The 21,879-nt window shown below is 40.4% G+C and overlaps 1 protein-coding gene across 1 annotated transcript in view; it reads left to right on the top strand.

The window, feature by feature from the left end:
* Window positions 1–2,470: 2,470 nt before the first annotated feature.
* The window catches only part of hip1 (huntingtin interacting protein 1), a 236,106-nt gene continuing 216,697 nt past the window's right edge, over window positions 2,471–21,879 (top strand). Inside the window, exon 1 of the mRNA XM_052035356.1 lies at window positions 2,471–2,637. Coding sequence (XP_051891316.1) covers window positions 2,533–2,637 — 105 coding nt within the window. The 5' untranslated portion in view covers window positions 2,471–2,532. The remainder of the gene's footprint in view (window positions 2,638–21,879) is intronic.

Raw genomic sequence — 21,879 nt, 5'->3', positions numbered from 1 at the left:
AGAAGCCCTGCCCATAACTTGTCCCAAAATGTTGGACAATGGTATTGGCAAACCTTCAACTGTTGCAAAAGTGATTCCTATCCTCCAGTTGCCTGATTGTTTAATTTTCCATCCCACTCTCACTCTGACCTCTGTCTTCAGCTTCCTATGCTGTCCCACTATCGCTCCATGCAAGTCTGAGAGTCTGGCATAGAAGTCACTAAAAGCTAACATGCAGGAGCACCAGGCACTTGGGAAGCCAAAAAGGCTATTATGAGGGGACTGGAGTACAGGAGTCGAGATATTTTACTGCAATTATACAGGGCCTTGTTGAGACTGTATATGGAATACACAAAACTGGTCTACTTAACCATAAATGGACATACTTGCCAGAGAGGGAGTGCAATGAAGATTCTAGAGACCAGTTCCTGGGAAGGCAGGTTTGCTATATAATGAGAGATTGAGTGGACTGGGCATATGTACACTGGAGTTTAGAAGAAAAAGAACTGATTTATTTGAAATAAAATTTTTAGAGAGATTTTTAAACAGGTGGGATGTAGAGAGAATGGTGCCAGACTCCTGGGCCATGGAGGAAAAGGGTAACAAGCTCAAAATAAGGGTTAAGCCATTTAAGACTGAAACAAGGAGAAATTTCTTTATTCAGAAGATGGTGAATCTTTGAAATTCTCTATGCCAGAAGGAATTGGTTTATTATTGTCACATGTACTGAGATACAGTGAAAAACTTAGTTTTGCAAACCATCCATACAGATCATTTCAAAACATAAGTACATTGAGGTAGTACAAGGGAAAAGCAATAACTGAATGCAGAATGTAGTGTTACAGTTGCAGAGAAAGTGCAGTGCAGTTAGACAATAAGGTGCAAGGACCAAGACGAGGTAGACTGTTAGATCAAGAGTTCATCTTTAACATACAAGAAGTCTGTTTAAGTCTTATAACAGCATGATAGAAGCTGTCCTTGAACCTGGTCATGTGTGTTTTCAAGCTTTTGTATCTTCTGCTCGATGGAAAGGGGGAGAAGAGAGAATGTCTGGGGTGGGAGGTGTCTTTGATTATGTTGGCTGCTTTACCGAGAGTGAAGGCTGGTTTTCATAATGGACTGAGCTGTGTCCACAAATTTCTTCAATTTCTTGTGGTCTTGGGCAGAGAAGTGGCCATACCAAACTGTGATGCATCTGGATAGGATGTTTTCTTACGATGCATCTATAAAAATTGGTAAGGGTCAACAGGGACATGCTGAATTTGCATAGCCTTCTGAGAAAGTAAAGGTTCTAGTGTGCTTTCTTGGCCACAGCGTCAATGTGGTTTGACCAGGATAAACTATTGGTGAAATTTACACCTAGGAACTTGAGGCTGTTAACCATCTCCACCTCAGCATCATTGATCATACAGGGGCATGTGTTTGACCCTTCAAGCCTGATTCACCATTTGTCAAGATGATAGCTGATCTACATCTATATCAGACTGTGAAGTTCAGTAATCAAGTTCATTCAAAAAAGACATTGACAGATTTCTGAATATTGAAGGGTACCAAGGGATATGGGGATAGTGCAGAGAAGTGGCACTGATGTAGATCAGTTATCATTCCTAACAAACGGAGAATCAGGCTTCAATATCTATGTGGCCGACCCCTGTCTCTGATGTTTATATTGCTTACGTTTCAAGCGGTGTCCGGCGTACCGGACTCTGAGTTCATCACTTTTGGCTTTTGTATTCTAACTATCCCAACATTCAGTCTTTTTCTTTAGGATAATTACATATAATCTACTTTTACGTTCTCGGTCCTAGTTGTTGTTATTAATCCTTCCCTTTACCCCATTGTATTCTCCTCCCACTTTAGTCAATTAATCTCTCTCGCTTTTCCCTCCACGCATCACATTATAACTTCCCTTGTGTTCTCTCCACCTCGCCCACCTTACCCTGCGGATTAAAACTTTACCTCCTGTTTTCCAGTCCTGGAGAAAGGGCGTTGGTCTGAAAGTTTCACCCCCTCGCAGAAGTTGTCTGACCTGACTGCACTTACAGCAGTCTCTGTTTTTATTTAAGCTCCGTTATGTGACTCGCCATTGGTTGCCACCTGTAGACGAGAACAGATTCTCCTTTTTTAAAAATAGCCGGGCTTCAAAATAGAAAGCCAAATAACAACCTTGCAGACTCCCCTAATCGGAGATAACCACCCAACTTTGGGTAACTTTTAACTCGTCAGCCCGAGCAAGGGCTAACTTTTAACCAATAGAATGACGAGCGTGGGAAAATTGTCCAATGAAATGTAGGCAGCGTCTCGCTCCAACCAATAGTAGACCGGGTCGTTTGATGATGTAAACAAGCAGGACAACGTCCTCCGATAATTGATTGATGGTCTTCTGGACCATTAGTAGTCGGGGCGGACGTCCACTACTGTCCAATTGGTGGTCGGTTTGTTGGGCGGCAGCCAATGAGAGGCGGGAGTGTGGGCGGGGCGAGCTGAGGCTGGGCTGGGAGCTGGGGTGACGAGGGTTGCCCCGGGAGCGGTGCGGCGGCGGCAGGAGGAGACATGGAGAAGATGACCAGCTCCGTTAAACAGGTGCCGGCTCAGCTGCTGCGGGGCCGCCCGGGCAACAGCCTGGAGGCGGAGAGGGAGAACTTCGAGCGTGGTCAGGTGAGGTGGATGTGGGGGGGTGGTGGTGTCGTGGCGTGGGCCCTACCCTCTCCCGCCTGCCTTCGTGTCCCAGTGGTTCAAGTTAATCCTCGCCCTAACGCTGAACTTTGCAGCCTCTCTCCAGAGGTGCTGTCGGCCCTTGGGTGAACGGTTGTGACATTGGGTTACAGGTGGTTTTGTTTAGTTCTCCGAAACAGTTTGACTTGCACGTTGTCCAATGTTGTTATTAAAGCAATTATCGTTAGCCGCAGGCGTATGGTTGTCTGGTTGTTTCAACGTCTTCGGTCCTGTAGCCTCAGTGTGGGCAGTTGTAGTATTTTAACTTGCGTTGCAAAACTCTTGATGAGATGTGGTGGCATTTCTTTCCTCCTCGTCTGAGTTCTACTTCGCTCGTCTCCCAACCCAACAAAAAAAGGATGATGCACATTACGTTCGAGTGACAGTTTATTTTTCTGTTAGCATACTATTTGACTCTTCAAAAACTGTGCGTTGATCTTTCCTTCTCTCTTTGGAGACCCGAAATTCCAGTAGGAGCCACTGCATACGTGCTTGCCTGAACTATGCAACTAATGGAACGCTTATGGCTGGGGTTTCCGATGAGTGATTGGATTAAAAACTATTTTTACACCTAGTTGGTTAGATCAGAAAGTTCAAGAGGGTATAGCCCTGTACTGAATTAAGTAGACTCAATGGTAGTAGTAGAAAAGTACCCTGGCTTTGCTGGAAAAATATCGAACAAGAACTAGGTTGATCCTGAGTGGAGTAGTGTTTAACCACTATGTAGGACAGCAGTGGGCTGCTGGTGTTTTTCCTGCTCCTGGATCCATATCTTTTCAGATAATATTACCTGTTTACCTACTTACTATTATCTACTTATAATACCTCTCACCTACTGGCCTTTGTTTAACCCCTCCCTCTCTCTACACTGGGTATCTTCCCTCTCCACTCTTAGCCCTAATGCAGGGGTTTGACCTGAAATGTCAAAAAATTCCTTCCTTCCCCACCCCCCCCCCCAACAGATGCTGCTTTACCCTCCAGCAGATTATTTGTTGCTCCAGATTTCAGAATCTGTAGTCTCTTGTGTCTTCAGAAAATATTGTCTATAGGAAAGTAAAGAAAAGATTTGTGTTTTTACTGTGGTGCATTAAGTGCGGTAAATGTCACGTAAACTTTAGTTTTTTGAGCTGATCAGTTTTATGCTGCATCCTTTCTAGCTTCTAGGGGCACCCTTACTGTGAAGTTCTGAATGATCTAATAAAAACATGGTCTTTAATTAACATAATGGGGAAAAAATAACTGATTTTGTTGCAACGCATGAGGTTGTATGGAGTGTGGACTTGTAAAAGTTCTACATTATATGTAATTTTTTTCTATTAAGGGCTGGTGTGACTTCTCCAAGTGAAGTCTTCCACAGCAGTGTAAATAAACTTGTAATTGGTTTTATGCAAATTAACCTGATTCTACCATTATATGTTTTGAGTGACTGTAGGATTTAGCTAGTTCTGTAAGGATTTTATTTTGCAGGTTCTGGTATTGCCCATTCATACAAAACTTTTTGGACCATCTTGGGTATCCTGCAGAGCTCTGTTTGAAGTGTACTGTGAAGAGACAGGACACTAATTTGGGGTATTGGTCAATCATTAGAGTGATTGAACAGCTTGGACTATTAAGTACTGTGTAGAAGAGAAATGCGGGGAGTTTTTATAATCGTAGCCACATGAGGTGATGTATTAACTTCTACCCTTTTCCATGAGAGAAGTATCTTAATTCTGTGAGCTTTTATTGGTATTTTCATGCAACGTGCACTACCATGTGTAGTAGTTGATTTACGAATTTTTTGGGTACCCGAATGGTATTCGGTGTGGAGATGCACTGAGGTATGCAGAGTTTGAAACTATAATTGGTGACTTCAAGGCCATAAGTCTCAAAACAGTGTTTATAAACCACTTGTGCTTTATTTGTATGGCTTTGGCTTACTCATCGCTCACAAGTATTGATCAATTCATCAAGAAGGTAATGTTTCAGGCAGTGTTCAGCATTGTTTTAGAGTTGCATACAATTTGTGACTATGATTCTCATAAAATAAATAGCTTCCAGGCACTGTTTCTCTTTTGCTTTTCCTTTATTCAGTATGAGGTTTGATGCTCCATTTCTTTCCTCAATTTGCATTCATGTTTTGCCTAGCTCTGGGATGTTGATCTAGCTAGGGTTTGGTGTTTTGTTGCATTGAAAAGCTGCTTGTAGGTAGGTTATTGTTTTATTGTCACAAAACCAGCGTCTCCTTAAACTAATACTGTGAAGAATTTGGATTTTCTTCCCCCCTCCTTTTTGAAGCAATTTGTCCATAAATGCATGATTTTAAAATTGAGTTTTTAATGTGGGGAAGAGTTCCCCACCACTCTGAGTTGCAGCATTCCTGAGACTGACTATATAAGAAGACATTGCTTTTAAGTTTGAGACATAGAACATAGAACAGTACAACACAGAACAGGCCCTCTGGCCCACAACGTTGTTCCAACTTAGCTAATCCCTCCTACCTACAGAATGCCCATATCCCTCCATTTTCCTCTCATTCATGTGCCTATCCAAGCCCCTCTTAAAAGCCCCCAAAGAATTTGCCTCCACCACCCTATCAGGCAACACATTCCAGGCATCCACCACCCTGACTAAAAAAAAGTATCCCTCATGTCTGTTCTGAACCTACCCCCTCGCCTTAAATGCATGCCCTTTCGTATTGAATCGCTGTAACATGTAACAAATCAGTGAGTAATGCAATGCTGAGGCAACCTCTGAGTCAGTTGGGTTAAGAAAGCTATCTTAAGAAAAGAAACGAGGGTAGCTGTACATTCCCTCAAGTCTTATCCTTAACATTTTCCCTGCAGATCTTATAGAGCAATATAACATGGATACAGGCCCTTTGACCCAACAAGTCCGTAACAACCACAGTGCCTACCCATTGATTTTCTTGAAAATATCCAAGCCTGCGAATGAATTCCAAAAGTCTATCAACGGTTGAGCTTGGCTGCTCACAGAATTCCAAAGGTTCATAGCCACTTGAATAGCCATCTCAAACGTCTGATGCTTCACTTGAAACTATTTATTCTGAACAAAAAAAGGAAAATGCTGGAAGAACTCGGCCATTCAAGCAGCATCTGTGGCAAGAGAAACTAGTTAACGTATTGGGTCAAAGCCACTTCCTCTGAACTTTTGCTGAGTCCTGATTATATTATCTGGTTTCTCTTTTCACAGATTCCAGCCTCTTTTCAATTTTATTTGTTTATCTTAATCCTAGATTTGCAAGCCAGTGGAAGCAGGCTCTTAATATATACCTCCCTCATTGAATCTCAGAATCAGGTTTATTATCATTGTCTTATATGACGTGAAATTGCTTGTTTTGTTTATAAACTATTAATTACAAAATAGTGCAAAAAAAAGGAACAATAAGGTAGTGTTTATGGACCATTCAGAAATCTGATGGCGGAGAGGAAGAAGCTGTTTCTGAATCGTTGAGTGTGGGACTTCCGGCTCTTGTACCTCTCTGATGGTAGTAACAAGAAGAGGGCATGTCCTGGATGGTGAGCATCCTTGATGGATGCCAGTGCCTTGAGGCACCGCCTCTTGAAGATGTTCTCAATGGTGGGGAGGGTAGTGCCTGTGATGGAGCTGGCTGAGTCTATAACCTTCTGCAGCCCCATGCGATCCTGTGCACTGGAGCCTCCACACCAAGTGGTGATGCAACCAGTCAGAATCCTCTCCACCGTACATCTCTAGAAATTTGCAAATCTTTGGTGACATACCAAATTTCCTCAAACTCCAAATGAAGTAGAGCTGCTGGCGTGCCGCCTTCATTTGTTTCACTTAGTAACCTCTCATTCCCCCCCTGAACCAGTGAATGTGAGCCCATTCTACTCAGTCACTCTACATATGGAAACATTCTCCCTTAAGAGTTAATTTAGTTCCCATGCCTCAAAGGAAAATATATCCTTTCCAGTTATTGAGACCAAAACTACGTATGTTGTATAATCAAAATGTTTTTCTTCCCCAAAGCCTTGCAGAATTGTAGGAAGGTATACACCACAATCATGAAATAAAGGCTGACATGCCATTTGGCTTTCTAATTACCTGCTACACCAATTTAACGTTGTTTTGGTGTACAGGAATGCGCAAATCCATTTGAAAACTAACATACAAAAGCTAATCTCCCAACTTGCCACATTGAACTTAATTTGCTAGCTGCTTGCCTTTTCAGTTAACCCATGTGCATCCCTTTGCAAGCTCTCAGTCATCCTCACAGTTTAGCTTTCCACCTGGTTTTGTATAATCAGCATACTTGAATATATTGCACTTGCCCCCATCATCTGAGCTGTTTATACAGACTGTAAATAGTTCAGGCCCAACCCTGAACCTTTTGTCACCCCACCAGTGACAAACTGCTAGAGGGAAATGACCCAGTGGTCCCTCCTCTATCGATGCTTCTGTATATTATTCTCAACTTCTGAACATTTATTCTGTGTAACAGTGTTTCATGTAGGAATTGATCGAATGTCCTTTGGCAATCCAAATATATACTGGATCTGCTGGCTTCCCTGTTATCATTCTTGTTTATGTTCTTGGGGTAAAACAAAAGTATGGTTTTTAGATTCTCTTTCAAGAAAACATTGTTCATTTCATCATTTTATATGTACCATGTTACATTTTCAGACAACTGATAACAAGCTGCTTATTACCCCCTTAAGTCGTTGTCGTGGCTATCCCTCCATTTTCTTTTCTTCTAATTCTGCACATCTGTTGGCTTCGAAAGTTGCTGTTCCTTCTCGGATGATGGTTTGCCAGAGTTTCCTGTCCCTGGCATTGTTGATGTCGATGTTGCATTTCTTCATGTTGGCTTTTAAGACGTCTTTGAATCTCTTCTGTTGTCCGCCTCTTTTATGTTTGCCTACTTTAAGCTGGGAGTAGCAAATTTGTTTCGGCAGACATTCTTCTTTCATCCGAACAACGTGTACGCTCCATCTTAGCTGGTTCTTGATAACGTAGACTTCAATGCTTGTTTTTGCTTCATTTAGCACACTGACGTTGGTTCTTCTATCCCAGCTAATATTTAAGATGTTTCGAAGACAGCGTTGATGGAATTTTTCAAGTGCCTTCAGATGTTGTTGGTATGTTGTCCAGGTTTCTGATGCATACAGGAGCATTGGGATCACCACTGCTTTGTACACTAACATTTTAGTGTCTGTTTGGATGTCATGATCATGAAAGACTCTTGTTCGGAGTTTATTTTGAAAACCATTGTTACATTCGGCACCATTACATATACTTCTGTGAAGTGGCTTAAGATGTTTTTATTCTAAAAGGTGCAATGTAAATGACTTGTTAAATGCTTTGTGTTCAGACAATTCAACTTCAATTTTAACTTGTTCATTTTTCCTTGCGTTGACCTGATTCACTGAAACCCTTTTTCTTCTACTCTGTTCCTTTCTAACTGTCCTTGGCATTACTTAAATAACTGCTGAAATTGTTTTGCTTTTTTTCCCTCACTTTCTTGTCAATTGAAACATCCATCTTTTTCTAGTTTTCAACTTTTTCTGTAGTCCAAGTTGCATTTGATTTCCAAGTAGGTGTAAGTAGAGCCTTTCCAACAAAACTGCTTCATCATTTTCCAGGAATGCTGCTAAAGCTTTCTGAATTCAAAACCTTGTCTCCTGCATCACTCTGAGTCAGGTATTCAACCCTCTCCTACATATGATGCCAAGCTAATTTGTGTATTATCTGGTAGTTGCCTTTTGAGATTCTTTCCCATGTGGAATTCCTATGTGATCGGTTGAGTCTCATCACAACTGGATCATACCCCTCTTGGAGTTGTCTCTAACTATAGTGTCAAGCAGGCAAATCTGGTCATAGCTGCAGAGAACAATCCCCTTTACTACACTGACCCCTCTCCCATCAGGCTCCTGTATCTTTTGCCTGATGGGAGAAGAGAGAATGACCTGGGTAGGTGGGGTCTTTGATTATGCTGGTTGCTTCACCAAGGCAGTGAGAGGTATAGACAGAGTCCATGGAGGGGAGACTGGTTTCTGTGATGTGCTGGGCTGTGTCCACAGCTCTCTGTGATTTCTTATGGTCCTGGGCAGAGCAGTTGCCATACCAAGCTGTGATGCATCCAGATAGGATGCTTTCTGTGGTGCATTGATAAAAATTGGTGAATGTCAAAGGCGACGTGCCAAATTTCTTTAGCCTCCTGAGGAAGTAGAGGCGCTGGTGAGGTTTCTTGGCTGTGGCGCCTACGTGGTTGGACTTTTGGCATTTTTCACGAGCTGAGAGATTATTGGTAATTATGAATGGCAGCTGGTAATTAAGCCTAGAAGATACTAGTGGTTTAAGATTCTAGTTTTTTGTGGCTCTTTCATTTCATAATTGACCTGTTGGAACCTTGCTTATTCCATTCCAGCAATGTACAAATGGTAGTTAACTATCTATGTTACACATGAGTATTAATTATAGTATGGTATGGGGCTATTTGACACTAGTCTTTATTTTATCCTAAATGGAGCCACTTAGCTTGCCCTGGAGCTCAATTCGCAGCAAGTGTGGGATGTTACTGAAGCGGGAATACAACAAGACAGATTTAGATTATTGTTTAAGAAGCCCATAACCCTGATATTCAGGACTACAATTCCCCATTTATTGTGAGGCGCATACTTACCATGTTATGACTTCAGAATGTAGGTATTTCCTCCTTGCACACAGCACAAAATACAATATAGTTACTGCACATCTGAATTTTTATTTTGCTGTTTGCTATAAATCATGCACTGGATTATTGTAAGTTTATTTTTCTACATTCCCTGACTTGGCCCCTTTCTGCCCTGAACTGTGTTTAACTTACCGGACACCTAATGCAGAAAACTTTGCAGTGGCGTTAGTGAAACAATAGGAACAAGAATCTATCAAAAAAGTTGCTCATATTGTTGACTATAATGGGGGGGAAATGTTATCTCTTTGATCCCACACTGCTTAGTTTTGCTTGACTGGTTGGATTAAACAATGAAGAGGTTACTGGTGCTTGAAAAAACAATGGTTTGCAGGTTTTGCCCCTGATGCTTAAGCTCTATGTACAGTAATCACTCTTTGCCTAAGCTTCTGGCAAACCATGAATTGTGCTAGATAATTGCAAGGTGAACTTTTTCCCCTCTCTGGACTCTCAAGGCCAGTGCAAAATTAACAAGATGCTTGCTAGATTTTTAAAGACCATCAATGAAGGACTGTTGCTGCCAAGGTATTCTTCAATCGATACATAATGACTTGCCTATTTTTATGTATATTCATATTTCATTTATGTGTATGATTCATCTAGGTTGTGTGGAATTTAGAACAAAGGAAATAAGTTCACTTTTTCTGTTCCTGTGAAGAACACCAGAAAAGGAACAAAACAATCTCCATCCCCTCTAGAAAGAGCTGGGTAATTTGCCAGTATAATCTTTGCCATTCCTGTTCCTGTGGCCTGTCGTTGGGAATTGTGCAGTTATTTCCTGGATGACAACAGGTATTTTATTGGCTGTCAGTCTGTTGAATTCAACAACTGAGGATTCCTGACCTGCGTCATTCCAGTGGCAGTAGTGACATTTTTTAGGGGCCCACTTGCACTGCAGGATTTGATGTTGATTTTTTTTTATAATTGGTGTCTTTCATGTGAAGTTGCGATGACAGGTCTTTTTTTATTCAGGCTTGCTCCAAGATTTGTGAATGTACATGTTACATATAATGAAGTGAGTTATGTGTTGATAGAATCATTAAATTTAATCTCCCCATTGGAGAAGGGTTTTGGGGAACTTTGGCTTACCACTTGTTATAATTTTGTCTGGATGCCTTCTGTTGTATTAACAAAACTCTTGTCGTCCAATCACTATCATATTCTATATTAGTAACACTGGGCCATGGGTCTTGTTCAGTAACTAGAACTCCAAGATAGCCCTGTGCCGTTTACCAACTTGGTCTTAAATCCAAGTAGGTTTGGGATTGCTTTTAGGCACTTGAAATCTGGGTTTGGAAATCTGTTTGGATCCAGTTTATCTATGCTGTGATTTTTACAAAAAAATTCTTCATAAGCTGCCAAGGTTTGAGTGTTTGGGTTAAGTCAGTAGCAGAACTGCTTCTGGGTCTGTGGTGAAAGCTTTGTTCTTGTCACGGTAGAAACACTTGATATAATAATACTTGGAATTCTGAAAGATGTACAGTTCTCAAAGCTTTTGACTGTTTTGTTGTCGTACACGGATTGTGAACTCTGATCTCCCCTGAATATTTTTGTTCGGGAGTGGGCAATTTTTCTTCCCCCATCCTTTGCCCCATAGTAACTGCCCTCTACTCCCTGAGGTTGCAAAGTTAACTTGTTTGAAACACTGGGCATTGAAATTGAACGGTGATTTAAAAAAAAATTCTGGTTTATTCTGTTACTTAATTTTTGAACATTTTTTTTTAAAAAAGGTCAGGAACGTAATGAAGCATTAATAGGGTGAGGAGGGTGTTGTTTGCTTAAATTCTGGAATCAATTTGAATTAAAATATGTCTATTAACTATTAGATTCTACGATAAGCATCTTGTGGAACTAGCCTGTACTATTGCAATAACCTGAGTGGACACGTTTTAGGGCGTCGTCCAGAAGCCCCATTGTGCAGTTTTGGTACAGGAGGGCAAATCTGCTAACTGCTGGTAAGTGTTTTGATGTGATACTGGTTGCTTTTCACAGGCCCTGACCCACCCAGAGGAGCAAGAGCATCAGGCACACAAAAGCATTGCTGCTTTGAAATTCCCCTCCAAACGACATGTCTTTATTGTCATTGCTGTTGGAACTCCAGGACTTTGATTCGTTGAACTGTTGTGTTGCCCTCCTACACGAAGGCAGAACACTACCATCTCAAGGGCAAGTAGAAAGGACAATAATTCTGTCCTTTACCAATTGCATCTGTGCAGCTTAAATCTGACTTGCCCAAGGTTGTCCTCCATATTAAGACAAGGGTAGCAGGTGTATGGAAGTCAATTACTATTTCGAAAAATAATCTTCTGGCGGATTCATATCTTTACTTGGATTTGATGTTATAATTCATAGTGCCCTAATTGATAATTCCAAGCAATCAGTGCCATAAAGTACATCGACAATAGATTTTAACAAATTGAGTTATGGTGTCATACAGCACGGAAATGGGCCCTTTGGTCCAAGGATGTCATGCTGAACAAGTACTATTTACACCAGTCCTATTTTTTTGCTCCCCACACTCCCATCAAACGCCCTTCCAGATTCAACAACTCCCCTACACCACGGTCAGTTTACACATTTACAGTGACCAATTAACCAACCATGGCAGAAATCTTATAAACAAGAGTAATGACACCTTAATGTTTTCATGGTGACAGTATTGTTTTGAAAGAAGCCCTGTGTAACTCTAAGCACCTTATGTATTGCCTTATTGAAGATATGTTTGCAGATAGAAAGTGGCAGCAGATATTATTGGATTCACTTGAGCAAGAGACCTCTCAGTGGTTGAGTTCCAGGCACCAAAGCTGTAAGTACCTGTTGTCCTGTGAAATGGAGTGAACTGGGTTCCACGCCACCACGTTATTTCTTAAATGAACTATTGCTTTGCCTTTGCCATTCTGAACTCTGAGGGTATGCACTGAGAGTTATTAATCATGTTGTGATCATTGGGAAGAACCTTGTATTGGCAGTCCTAAATTTGAGCTTTGACAAATTAGTAGTTCAGCAGAAGGAAAATGGGGACAAAAATTGTTGAAATTACAATGTGGTCCCAGTAAAATTTTAGTTGATTGCCCTATGGACTACTGAAAGTGTTCCATAATTGCTCTCTGTGACTGCACCTGCGCATCTCTCAATGATCAACAGTTGATGGCAGTGATTCTATTGGGCACAAATTTTGATTCGGTTTGTGGTGGTTTCTACTATCTTGGTCAGTATTAATAACCAGAAACACATTTACCTGCTGCTCATTCCATCCTTTTGTCTTTTTTTTGCATGAGAAATTCTGTTCAATTAAACATATCATAATTTACAGCTGAGCATTACTTTCTGTTTCCATATCTGTTTTGTATATACTTATTTAAATAGTACTTTATCATGTCAAAATGTCTCAAGTGCTTTCTGAATTGTGGCCAGTAGGTAAATAAATTGCAACATTCCAGATAGTTCGTTTTGGTGCCACTTGCTCAAGTGAGATTATACCTGAAGGCACTAGATCAGCAAGTTGTATGATAAGATCTCTAATATCAACCTGATTTGCTACCACAGAAAGCAAAGGCCTCGCTTTCATTTCAACTGATGAATAGATCAGCAAAGCTTGTTCCTTCGTACTGGGTGTCCTGAGTTCAAGCCCAGATATGGTGTTTGAAACTTCAATTTTCTGACACAAGTCAAGAGTGCTTCCCATTTAGCTCAGGTTCAGCAAGAATACATGAGCAACAGAGAGCCATTGTTCCTTGGGAAAAGATTTTGGGGCTTGAAGGCCAATATTAATAGTATGTATTTAATCAACCCAATATAAGATAGAGATGACAAAATGATCTGGAATCTGACTCTAGTTTGAGACACTATGCAAGAAAGATAATTAAAAGCAACTTATTACAACCTGAGCATTAGTCTGCTGAGAATTGAAATGAAGTCTTCACGAACACCATTGTTATTTTGCATTATTTATTTTATTTTTCTGACTTGTAATTTTTGTCTGTCTTGCACTGTACTGTTGCTACAAAACAACAAATTTCGCGACATATGTCAGTGATAATAAACCTGATTCTGAAGTATCACATTTGTCATCTGATATGCTCTTAAGCCAATTTCATGATTTGTGTGCAAAGAGTTTTGACCTTTTGGAGTGAAAATTATAGGGGTAATACTAAAGAAACTTGAAGACTACTTTTGAGATCTTCGTATTGAGCAATTCAGATAAGTACACTGTTGGTTAATACAAAGCAAACATAAATGAGAAAATACACAGTGAGAGACCGAGTAATGAGTAAGACACCAAACCTTATACTAAAAGATAAATAGAAAATGCTGGAAGAACTCGGCAAATCGGGCAACGTCTGTAGAAAGAAACAGTCGATGAATCAGGCACAACCCTTTGTCAGAATTGTAAAAGAAAGATGCAAATTAGGTTTACGTATGAGAGAAGGTGGGGAACAATGGGAACGTCTGTGATTGGACAAGTCAAAATGGCTCCATGGTGGTAGTTACCAGAACATTAAGCTTTTTGGTCTGTGTAATATGTTAATGGTAAGGCGGTGGGGGCTTCCTGACAGACTAGTCATATGAGTAGGATGAGGAAAACTAAGTCAACATGATATTTAAATCTGGAAACAGAAAATGCTGGGCACCCTCTCTCCTCTGGAAAACTAACTTGCAGTTCATTCTCAGTGCTGACAAAGGGTTGCAGACCTCTAAAGTTGACACTTTCTCTTTCCACAGATACTTCCTGACTTGAGTTTTTCCAGCATTTCCTTTTTTTTATTTCAAATTTCCAGCATCTACAATTTTTTTTGACTTTGTACCAAAAAATTCTTGCTGATTGAGAAGAGTTGAATAACTGTGTCCTTAAGGATGCAAACAAAATTTACTGAACTAATTGATTAGTTCCTGAAAGTTCTCTCTGGAGAACAGACTGAAAGAATACAATCCATCATGGGAATTCTATAACTTGGTAATCTCACAACTTTCTTCTTGCATTTTCAAGAAAAAATGCAATTGAATGTAGGCAGCAACCTTCAGGAAGATGTATACTTAACGCCTGGTTGAGCAACAGTAACATTGGCAACATTGACTGAAAATTGAGCACAATGCTACCCAGAATGTTATGTGAGACCACACAGGACTTTTTTTTAAACTCTTTCTTTAAAAAAAGACAGGCTGAAGAAAGTTGTGAGCAAAGTCCTTTTCTTTCACAGACCAGGTTAACCCAAGGATTGGATGTGAAACACTAGGTTCTGCAGATGCAGAATTTCAGTGCAATCAGAACTTTATAAGGTGATGATTAAACTCAGAACTCTTCTCCATCACAACAGATTTGAAATGAAAATTGAAAACACATGATCAACTCAGTTAGGAAATGTGACCTTGTAAGAAATAATAAACCAGACGTGGAATGGAGTCCCACAAATGGAGGGGTTTGTATTAATTGATTGTCATGAGCTGATTATTGAATGTAACTTGTAAGGAAATTGCAGATGGGTGTGATTGAACTGTACAGGCAATGGGGATGGTGTCAAGGGGCAACTCCTTTGTTTGTTCACTGGGGTGAGTTGTGTCCAGAATTAAAGTCAGAATTAATTACAGGGGCGTTGAAGTTATAGTTAAAAGCTGTGTAGTTTAACAAACTTGTGCAGCAGGAGTGTATGGTACTTATACGATAACAGATGGTAAAAGCTATAATACATCCTGTGGTTAACTTGTATTGTCTTGTATGATATTATTTGTGATTTATATTGATTGCATTATTACTTAAATTCAATAAACTTTTTATAAAGAATTCTGTTCTTTGAGTTCTGTTCTACTTTGAGTCTTGGCTAGCTTCATCTCTCAAAGGTGGGCTTAAGGTGAACAGATATTAGGGAGGACTACCTACAGTGTTTAAATTCTTGGGTTTAAATTTCATTATACCGAGTGAATATACATTGTCTCAGTGAGGAAGTCAGTAAACTGAAAGAAGTAGCTGATATTGGACTTGAAGGCAGCAAAATAAACCAGGGTGTTCACAGGCATATATGTGCTTTGCATCGCTAGCAAGAGGAAAAAGTATAGTTGTAAGGGGGGAAAAGAAACTTGGAGCTTAACATAAAAATAAAATGCAGCAAATTTTACCCTTCATTGTTTTACAGGGAAGTGGGGTGGTGTGCACTGTAGCCTGCCTGGTTCCTTGTTTCCTTCTGGAAGAATTGTATTTTCAATGGACACCTCTCCAACTGTTAAGCACGGGGATGGATCGATCATGCTTTGGGTTTGTGTTGCAGCCAGTGGCACAGGGAACATTTCACTGGTAGAGGGAAGAATGAATTCAATTAAATACCAGCAAATTTTGGAAGCAAACATCACACCATCTGTTTTTTTAAAAAAAAAGCTGAAGATGAAAAGAGGATGGCTTCTACAACAGGATAACGATCCTAAACACACCTCAAAATCCACAATGGACTACCTTAAGAGGCACAAGCTGAAGGTTTTGCCATGGCCCTCACAGTCCCCTGACCTAAACATCATTGAAAATCTGTGGATAGACCTCAAAAGAGCAGTGCATGCAAGACAGCCCAAGAATCTCACAGAACTAGAAGCCTTTTGCAAGGAAGAATGGGCGAAAATCCCTCAAACAAGAATTGAAAGACTCTTAGCTGGCTACAGAAAGCATTTACAAGCTGTCATACTTGCCAAAGGGGGTGTTACTAAGTACTGACCATTCAGGGTGCCCAAACTTTTGCTTTGGGCCTTTTTTGTTATTTTGAAACCAAAAGATGGAAGTAAAAAAGTAATCTTGCTTAAAATGTTAAAGAAATATGTCATCTTTAACTTTATGCCTTTTGGAAATCAGGTAATCTTTTACTCAGCTATTCATAGTAACAGAAGTTTTGACCGGGTGTGCCCAAACTTTTGCATGCCACTGTAAATACATTGTTCTCTGGTGGGTGTCCACCTACTGCACAGGTGTACCCATATTTGGGTATGCTTGACTGGCTCGCGCTACCATTGGTCAAGCCGAGGCTGCTATGTGCAGCCAGACAGGTTAACACATCATTCAGTTAGTCACAGACAACCCGGTTTCCTCGTGGCCTTGAAGCCCCCACAGCTCAGCAACTCCTTATCAGCCAAGCAGACTATGAGCAGGTGGCTCAAGCTTCTTACCAGAAGAGAGAGAGTAACGCTTTGTTCACCAGAGTTCCCTTCCCATTGTCTTCTACATCGTGATTCAATTGACTATTTACAGAAAGCCTTTGTCAGAGTTCTTCAAAAAAGCACTATCCTTGATAAAACCAAGTCTTGACTAAGGAGTAAGAAGTGGGAATGACACAAGTGATATTTATTTGGGGAGATGTATTGAGCGTAGTATTTAGGGATCAAGGCTAGAACTATTTACATTTGGTTGTTTTCTAATGGATCAGGCAAGGGTTTAGTTCAAGCTTTCAAGTGAGCAGGATCATGCAATTAAATGCAAGGTGCCTTTACATTGCCCAAAAAAATGGTTGATGCATTCCGTTCGTGTGTTGGCTCAGGAAATAGTTGAAAGAGTTTGGGGAATGATAGTTAATATGAGCAATCATTGCAGAAAGTGTATAAATTACACTACCACATTTCCAGTTTAGTGCTGATCATTTACATTAAAACTGTATGGTACCCATATGAAGTCAGTGATGCAATGTGTCCTTTGGCCCACTGATTCTGCACTGACTGTCATGGACTCATTTTATACTAATCCGAAACACATCTTATTTTTGTTATCCCCACATTCCCTTCAACCCCTTCCAAATTCTCCCACTCACTACACACTGGGGCCCACGTAGAGTGGTCAACTAGTACATGGTGCAAGGAGAACAGGCAAACTCCACGCAGGTAGTGTTGAAGGTTAGGAATGAACTCTGGTTACTGGAGCTTAACTAGCTTCACTACTCTGCTGTTAACAACTTTGTTAACTTCTGAGTGTCAGTGGAGGCAGATAGATGGTTCTCAATAATTAATGTATAAATAAAAAATAAATTCCATTGTCTTTTTGATGTGGCTGGTTGATAGAGAATGCTAATTTTATAATTCAATCTCCATCTATTAGCAGAGCACAATATTGTTGTGCTGCAAGTCCAGCTTTATTATACTTTGTCCAATTTGTGTTTGACTGAGACAGAAATGTTGAGCATATTCTTGGCAGTGGTCTAGCACACTTGTGAAACTATAGGAGAGAAGGATTCTAAAATTAAATAAAATAGTTTGAGGGGTTCACCCCTTTTTGATTCTTGCATTTTCCTTTTTTTTAATGCAGGCTCGCATTTGAATTTTCTAGCAGCCCACTGGTTCTAATTGCAGTCTGAATTACCCATAGAATGTATTGTAGTATCTTGCCTTAGATTCTTAAACTGCATTTACCAATTCCTTGAGCTCCATTACCTAGAGGACAAGAGAAGTACCAGCATCTCTTCAAGACTCGGACATTTGTCGTTTTCCTTCATTGTCACTGGGTTCAAGTCCTGGAGCTCCTTGTCCAACAACACAATTGAAGTAACTTGACAAGAAAGAATATGCTCAAGATGGCAGTCACAAACACATTGGGCACTGACAATAAGACTTTTGGACTTTTGAATTTGGAGAACAAGTATCCCATTTCTTTTTTTTTAAAATAAAAAGACCAAAAAGTGCATTTTACTTCTGTTATAACCATTTTGTAAGAAAATGATTTAGTTCTGTACAGGAGATGTCTTGTGGTTTATGGTTTTATTTAATTCCAGATTGGTGATGCTTCCATTGTTTCTTGTAATGCAATAATTAGTGCTTTATCCATTTCATTATTACTAGTAACATGCTAGATTGCCATTTCTAGAGGGAAAAGTGGGCACCAGGAATTGAAAGGTGAAAGCTGAATGCTGGAAATGCTGTGGAGGAAAGAGGTTGCTATCTTGATGTACCTTTACACTGCTGGTTCTGTCCTTTTTAACTCATTGTCAGAGTATAATTCTGCAAATGTCTGCTGTTCTTTACTGTCGTCTTCTCGTTGCCTTTTTTCTCCCCCACTGTATGTGCCCCGAAAACGAATGTTGACAGGTTATTTGGCGAATTAGTTGTTACTGTTCTATTTCCATTTCTGGGCACCTGGAGGAGCTACTGCTCAATGGAATTGGGATAATTCCTCCCTCCGTGAAGCGTTGTGCAGCATTCAGCTGCTAAGGGGTCTCTCTACACTGATTAGTCATTCAGTCTTGGAGGTTTGAGCTGCAAAGTCATGAAGGCAGATGTTCCCAAATGTTCTTTGTTCTTTGTTGTGCTGCATTTCAGAGGTACTCATTTCCAAACCCTGCTTTTCATTCCTTCCCCTAATTATCATTGAATTAAAAACTGTTCATTTTGATAATTGGCATCCTCTAGGTATAATTAGCAAGCATCCCTGGCGTCTCTTTCTTCTTTCCCCACAACCACTCCCTCCCTCTCCTCCAACTTTCTAAACTTAAAGGACTGTGTCATGGTGGGGGTGTGGGTATATGCTGTTTCTGTAGTGTTAGATGCAGATGATAATCCCCATGCATTTGACAGTGTCCATGGCTTAAATATGTGTGGCTGCTAGTATCGTGGCAATCCAGAGCGATCCTTGTGAGGTATTTACATTAAAAAAAAATTGAAACTTGTCTACCTGCTTTAAAGGGTGAGACAGATGTAACTAATATCTCAAGGGACTTTGGTATACCAGTTGTCCATCAAAAATAGATTATCTGACCATTCAACTCTGTTTCTGTGGGATCATATTTAAAAAAAAATTCCTCACACATCAAAATAGGATGTACAAGGGGTGATTTGTTTGCCAATCTTTGCGAAGTATGGGATAGTGCTTGGCTCTGGTTTATCTATGGATAAATTTTGGGGAATAGTGGTGCTTCAGTGAAGTGGGTATGTGGTGGTGCAGCAGTTAATGTATTGAACCAGTACCCCAATTGCCTGGACTTTCATTCCAAAGAAATGAGTTCAAATCCCAACATGGCAGTAGTGAAATTTAAATTCAGTTAATGATCTAGATGTTTTAAATTAAAAATAACTGGATTGTTGCTATAAACACATTTGACCCACCACTGTCTTTCACTATGCAAATCTGCTATTCCTTACCCAGTCCAGCCTACATGCAACTCCACACCCGTAGCTATGTCGTTGACTCTTGGCTGCCCGCAGAAATGGCCAAGCAAGCCATTCAGTTGTATTATAAATATCAGGTGAAGCAGGAGACATATCAAACCCAAGGGATAACCCAGCACTGACCTTTCCACTGACTTCGAATGCTGCCTAGTGCAACCTTGACAGGATCTTACCTGAGAGACAGGTGCCTGACTCCATTTCAATTCATTCGTCCGGTCCTGTCTCAGCAATAAGTCTATCACCCCGAGAGAGGGTGACAGTGATTATATAAGTAGGTGGGAATAGCCCTGATAGTTCCTCATAAGATTTTGTTAAACTTGATCATAGTCGGTTTTTCCTACTCATCGCATTCTGTCCTCAGCAGATAGATCAGTGCTCCATGTTGAATACTTGGAAGAAACGTTGTAAGCACCAAGGTGCCAACTGATCTGTCCAATTTTATTCATTTGCTGCTTTAATGTAAAACTGAGTGACCTACCAGGCACTTTATGGGGAAATCACATTGGTCAGTGTGGTTAGCGATTGGTAGATTTCCTTACCTAAAGGACGTTGCTGAACCAAATGAGTTTTTACAACAGTCCCATGGTCATTATTCCTGAGACTAGTTGTTTTTAAATTCCAGTGTATGAACTGTTTACAAATTCCACAGCTGTCATGGCAGGATTTGAACTTGTGTCCAGGCCTCTGAGTCCAATAACTGAATTGCTGCTCTTCACTGTCCCCATTTCATTGAATTGTTTTCTCAGTATTCAGGTTCTGACACGTTAAAGGTATGTTGTCCAACTTTTGAAGTTGCATGTTCAGTATCCATGAACAATATTCTCTCTGGCACCTGGAGTTCATTATCTCTGCACATTTGTGTTTCTACATATTTGGAATACCTGTAATTGAGAGTACAGAAAACAAACTTAATATCCGTGGCTTCTTGTCTGAGTCATGTTCCAATCTGCAGGCAAATTGTATTCTCTGAGTATTACCATTGTCTGCGACAGCAATTAGATTTGTAATGTTATGCTGAAGATCTTGACGTGGCTTGCTGTGTAGCCATAGGCGTGTGACATCAAAAAAAAGAGAATATTCTGGATGTTTATCTTTACCTTTACAACAAATCATGTCAGGATCTTTAGAAGTAAGGAAAGCTTCATAGCAAGCCTAATCGTGTCCTTATCCTCCTGTATTTTCATCTAGACCCCACCCAGTCAAATTTTGCTCTGTGATTAGGAATGAAAACTTTAGTGGTCTTCTTCTCCCTTCCCAACACAAGGATGTCTGAAGCCCATGATATCAGCAAAGGATGGCAGTCAGACTGATATAAATTCTTCAGAGTGGGAATTGAACCTGTTGTTTGGAACTGGCAGCCTTGTCTTAATCTACATAACACCTGTACAAAATTCTTATTTGCAATATGGGCACTGTTCCATAATGTGCTGTCAGGTTTTAATCTGTTAGTTCATGTTCATTAAGATCCCACAAACCTCATAAATAATCAGTCAGTTTCTGGTATTTGGCAGAAGTGGCAATGTTGGCATGGGACTAGGAAAACTCCTAGTTCCATTTGGATCTGCAGGCTCTTTAATATCTACTTGAAAGTTGAAATGGGGAATAGGTCACCTATTTAGTCTCTTGCTTATGGGCGGCATGGTGGTGTGGCTTATAGAATCTCTACCTCACAGCGCCAGAGAGCAGGTTGAATCCCGATCTATGGCGCTGCCTGTGTGGAGTTTGCATGTTTTCCCTGTGACTGTGTGAATTTCCTCTGGGTGCTTCATTTTCCTCCTACATTCCAAGGATCTGTGGGTTTCCCCCTAGTGTGTAGGTGTCTGGTAGAATCTGGAAGGAATTCCATGAGAATGTGAGGAGAACTTTAAAAAATGGGATTAATGTAGGATTAGGGGTAAATGGGCCGTTGATGGTTGGCATAGACTCGGTGGGCTGAAGGGCCTGTTTCCTTAGTTTATGACTCTGATACCTAAGAGTGTAATTCTTTCAACAATGCAGCACTCATTTGTTATTGAACTGCACTGTTAAGATTCTGTGTAGTTGTGCAAAGCCATTGATCGTATGTCATGTTTTCTCAGTTTTTAGTTTAATGTTGAAGTGATGCCAGTTGGAAGTGTTGGGCATCAGCAGTTTCAGAGCTTGTGGGGCATGTCTGTCAAGCCGTGATTGAAGTCAAGTCATGCGTAGCTTCATTTCATGAAGGAACAAGAAATGTTTGAAATATGGTCAGGCAACATCTGTGGGGAGAGGAGGAATCGGTATTGACCCATTTGATGGTTTATAGTGCTTTGGATAAAATCTCATTAACTTGAAGTATTGATTCTGCTTTTCTGTCCTCACAGGTAATGCCTGACCTGTTGAGTATTTCCACCATT

This window comes from Pristis pectinata, chromosome 21 (assembly GCF_009764475.1).
Source record: "Pristis pectinata isolate sPriPec2 chromosome 21, sPriPec2.1.pri, whole genome shotgun sequence".
In the NCBI taxonomy this organism is placed as follows: domain Eukaryota; kingdom Metazoa; phylum Chordata; class Chondrichthyes; order Rhinopristiformes; family Pristidae; genus Pristis; species Pristis pectinata.
The sequence above is the reverse complement of the archived record's forward strand: the minus strand, read 5'-3'. Positions and strand labels throughout refer to the sequence as shown.